General features: G+C 43.1%; 1 protein-coding gene across 1 annotated transcript in view; it reads right to left on the bottom strand.

The window, feature by feature from the left end:
- Positions 1–143: 143 nt before the first annotated feature.
- LOC143299431 (uncharacterized) overlaps positions 144–5,000 on the bottom strand; it is a 17,564-nt gene continuing 12,707 nt past the window's right edge. The window contains exons 2-3 of the mRNA XM_076612627.1: positions 4,610–4,833; positions 144–1,546 (exon numbers count right to left, since the gene is read on the bottom strand). Coding sequence (XP_076468742.1) covers positions 996–1,546; positions 4,610–4,833 — 775 coding nt within the window. The 3' untranslated portion in view covers positions 144–995. The remainder of the gene's footprint in view (positions 1,547–4,609; positions 4,834–5,000) is intronic.

The following is a 5,000-nucleotide window of genomic DNA, read 5'->3' as shown; positions in this document are numbered from 1 at the left end:
CGGAAAAAAAAAAAAGAAAGAAAAAGGGGGGTTGGGGGGGGGAACAACCTTGTCTGTTCTACAAAGTGGTCCTGAAGATTTTAAAAGTGAAAATTGCGTATGATGGGAAAAGGCAGCGACTTCTTTTATTTTATTTTATTTAAAAAAAAAAAATCATTATTTATTCTTTTTTTTTTAGAAAAGAATATCTCTGAGTGTAGTGGAAGTTTTCTGTACTAACCAGGAGCCAGTTGCATTGCTCGGACGGAAGAGCCTAGCAATGGTCGTAACCCGCTACAAACTGTGTGTATGTATGGAACTGACCAATGGCGTAGTTCGGTCAACGTAGGCTAGGCATTTAGTCACGTGTAAACTGTCAAAAAGTTAGAACCAAGCAATGCAACTGGCAGGTCGTTAAATTTCAACTACCATAACAACAGATTACCCGAGGTGGGTAATCTCTTCTTCTTCTGCGTTCACTCGTATGCACACGAGTGGGCTTTTACGTGTATGACTGTTTTTACCCCGCCATGTAGGCAGCCATACTCTGTTTTCGGGGGTGTGCATGCTGGGGTATGTTCTTGTTTCCATAACCCACCGAACGCTGACATGGATTACAGGATCTTTAACGTGCGTATTTGAGGTGGGTAATCTCGAAATGAGAGAAAATCGTAACAAACACAACTGTTGTTTGCATTCCTCAACACCGAAAACTACTCTGAAAACGATTCGTTTTGAGGCTGAAGTTTCTATACTTGGGGAAGTGCTCTGGCTGGCTCTTCAGTGTGGAAGTGACGCTCTCACTATTTCCCAGCACTGACATCATCACACTGTCACTATCTCCAGTTTACTCTCACTATTTTCCAGCACATCACAGAGTCACTGTTTCCAACCTACTCTCCACTATTTCCAACACTTTCCAGAATGTCACAAAATTTTCCAGCACATCACAGAGTCACTATTTCCAGTACATCACTATTTTCTTTCTGTCTTTTTTTTTTTTTTTTTTTTTAAATTCAGGCTGGTATGTTGAGTCTGGAGATCAGGTTCTTCTTGGAGCTGGACCTGGTGGAGGACGCGAGGGAGAGGTTGTTGGTCTCCACATCACTGTACGTGAAAGGTAGACTGCTCGCGAAAGACAACTCCTCACCGGTCGTGAAGGTCAAACCACTACCACTAGAGTCCGGTAGAGACACACCCGCAGACGTAGGGAACGCCACCACGCTCGACGACAACGACGACGACAGTTTCGGGTGGCTGGGTGGGGGGGAAGAGGAGGAGGAGGAGGAGGGGAAGAACCTGGTGGGGTCCGGGCCGAACACTAACTCCCTGTCCCGTAGCCGGAAGTCGTCCAGATCGTAGGCGTTGATGAGGACCGCCGCCTGGCCGCAGTCTTCATAGGAGCTCTCCCTGGACAGGCTCTCGTGGGGCAGGCAGTCGCAGGAGTCCCGGCGGGGTGGGTCGCAGGGCTCCACCCGGGTCCTCCTCCCGCGCCCAGGTGTGGTGGCGGTGTGGTAGGGTGGGTAGGAAGGGCCGCTGAGGTGGCGGGACCCTCCTCGGTTTGGGCCTGTTGGTGGAAAGAAGAGAGAGAGGGAAGGGTAAAATGAGGCTGAGAATCGTGTTGGGGGATTGTTGTGGGGGAACATGTGTGTATGGACCTGGGTATTACATCATCATCAAATATGTCACCTCTAGTTGGTATGGACTTGGGAATTACATTATCATCAAATGTGTCACCTCTAGTTGGTATGAGTTTGGGAATTACATCATCATCAAATGTGTCACCTCTAGCTGGTAAGGGTTTGGGAATTACATCATCATCAAATGTGTCACCTCCTGTTGGTATAGGTTTGGGAATTACATCATCATCAACTGTGTCACTTTTAGTTGGTATTGACTTGGGAATTACATTATCATCAAACGTGTCACCTCTAGTTGGTATGAGTTTGGGAATTACATCATCATCAAATGTGTCACCTCTAGTTGGTATGGGTTTGGGAATTACATCATCATCAAATGTGTCACCTCCTGTTGGTATGGATTTGGGAATTACATCATCATCAAATGTGTCACCTCTAGTTGGTATGGGTTTGGGAATCACATCATCATCAAATGTGTCGCCTCTAGTTGGTATGGACTTGGGAATTACATTATCATCAAACGTGTCACCTCTAGCTGGTATGAGTTTGGGAATTACATCATCATCAAATATGTCACCTCTAGTTGGTATGAGTTTGGGAATTACATCATCATCAAATGTGTCACCTCTAGCTGGTAAGGGTTTGGGAATTACATCATCATCAAATGTGTCACCTCCTGTTGGTATAGGTTTGGGAATTACATCATCAAATGTGTCACCTCCTGTTGGTATGGACTTGGGAATTACATCATCATCAAATGTGTCACCTCTAGTTGGTATAGGTTTGGGAATTACATCATCAAATGTGTCGCCTCCTGTTGGTATGGATTTGGGAATTACATCATCATCAAATGTGTCGCCTCTAGTTGGTATGGATTTGGGAATTACATTATCATCGAATGTGTCACCGCCAGTTGGTATGAGTTTGGGAATCACATCATCATCAAATGTGTCTTTGCTATGTTTCAGGAATATTCAGAATCTGAACTACTCTCACATTTTTCACAGCTGGTACACACCATCACACCATCCCAGTGCTGTTGTTGTTGTTGTTTTAATTTTCATTTTGCCATTTTGCCTACCCCCGTTAGAATTCCTGTACTTCCTGAGAGCGATCTTTCGCTTCCACACGAGAGCTACGCATTGCGTTTATCCACTTCCAGCTCACGGCTTTTTGGCATTTCATTCAAGAAAGGCATTCTCTAGGATTCGATTATTTATTGCTCGCCAAGCTTCTTCACTTGCGTCAAAGGCAGTGATCTCTGTTCATTGTCCTCTTCGGAACCCAGATTGTTTGTTTCTTCCATCCTCAAAGGCATTATAGAATTATTTTTACTTCGGTTTCCTGGCAACCAAATGTTTAGGGTTCATTTTTGCCAAAGAAAGATATAGAATGCACCCCCCCCCCACTCCTTATTGTTATTATTTTATTTTATTTTATTTTTATTTTTAACTTTGCCAGCTTTCCATTTCAATACATTAGTTTGAATTTATTCATTTCTTTTCTCAGATTGTTTGTTCATTGGCATTCAGGAAGGACATTTCTCAGAATTCGTGTAACCTTTAGTTCGCCAAAATCTTGTCCATATTCAAGACGCTTAGCTAGATGTTTTTTTTTTTGTTAAACCTGCATATCCCTTTCACCCAACAAAGATGGCCTAGAATTCATTGTTCACTCGCTAGCATCCACAGGAAGAAGAAGAAGAAGAAGAAGAAGAACATTCATTACAACGTCCCTCGCCATCCAAGTTTCAATCCAGATAAAGGCATACGGAGTGTTCCCAAAAACGTACATATGTGCGTAAATGACGCACAGATTTACAACTTTGACGCACAAAATTTTTACCCTGTGCGTCAATGTGACGCACACTTTTTCCCTGAAACTAACAAGCATCTTACGGCTTCCAGGAAAACCGCGAAGCACGCATCGTGGGCCTAAGCTTAGGCTAGTGCATAGCAGACGAAACTGAGCTGGCCAAAAACGTGTTAGAGTAACTTCCCTTGCCGATGCAGGCAAACGCTGTTGTGTGTTCATTAGTAGTAAGTATGGTTATGTGCTCATTATAACTAGTTGACTGTGTTTTCATTGTATTCAAGCATTTCGAATGTCCTTGTTTGGAGAAGGTGTGGGTTTCTTTTCATTTTCATTGTACAATTGTCTTCATTGATTTTTTGTATGTTTTCCTGTTGACCCTCAGAAATGTGACAATGACCCTCAAAAATTCCGGTCAAAGGGTCACAGTGACCCTAAAAAAATCAGGCCCATTGGGAACACTGATACGTTTGAACCCGTTTTACTTTCTTACTGAATCTTGAGTCTGTCGATTCATTCAGTGTAAAAGAACACGCAGACTTTTTCACTTACTGTTGTTTTTTGTTTTAACTTCCAGATACATTCATCAGGATGTATTCCTTCTTCGTTGTTGAGACTTTTCATTTTCATTGCAAAAAGAAGAACAAAACATAACCTGGAATATCATATTTCTCTTTGACTCAGCCTTTTTGATATTAGAATTCAGTTCTTTATCCTGTAACTCATTTACGTTCCCGCACATTTAAAAAAATTTTTTTTTAATAATCAACAACAGCAATTCAGATGGAAAAAAAAAAGGAAAACAAATAAACCAACAAAAGTGAGAAGTCACGTGCTTTTGTTGATTACCCAGTTTTCCATTCCATTTCCATAATATTTGTAACAGCAACAAGACCCAAAGCACACACACACACACACACACACACACACACACACACACACACATCAAAGGCATCTTTTCCCTTCCATAAAAAACAAACCACAACATAAAGTTTAAAAAAAAAAATCTAAAAGCAACTCTGGCTTAAAAGAAAAACAAACAAACAAACGAACAACAAAAACAACAACGACAAAAGCAACTCTTCCCTTCCATAAATACATTTTTTTTTAAAGAAAAGAAGAAAAAAAAGAGAAAAAAAAGAAAGAAAGAAAAGACAACTCTTCCACCCGCAGCTTACCCAGCTTCTCAGAGTCATCGAGGTAGGGCAGGAGAGAGAGGTGCCCTTGCCTGGCAGCCTCGTCGTAGGGCGTCCTGAACTTGGTGTTGGTGATGTCCACGTCCGCCCCGTGGGTCACCAGCAGCCGCACGGCCTCCACGTGACCTCGGTACGCCGCCTGGTGGCACGCTGTGTCCCCATTGGACGTCTGCGCGTTGAGGTCGGCGCCATGTTCGATCAGTAACCTGCGAGGACGTAAAGACCGACAGTTTCAGTTTCAGTTTCAGTAGCTCGAGGAGGCGTCACTGCGTTCGGACAAAACCATACACGCTACACCACATCTGCCAAGCAGATAGATGCCTGACCAGCAGCGTGACCCAACGCGCTTAGTCAGGCCTTGAGGAAAAAAAAG

Source organism: Babylonia areolata, chromosome 25 (genome assembly GCF_041734735.1).
Source record: "Babylonia areolata isolate BAREFJ2019XMU chromosome 25, ASM4173473v1, whole genome shotgun sequence".
Classification (NCBI taxonomy): domain Eukaryota; kingdom Metazoa; phylum Mollusca; class Gastropoda; order Neogastropoda; family Buccinidae; genus Babylonia; species Babylonia areolata.
This window is presented reverse-complemented; position numbering and strand designations above follow the sequence as displayed.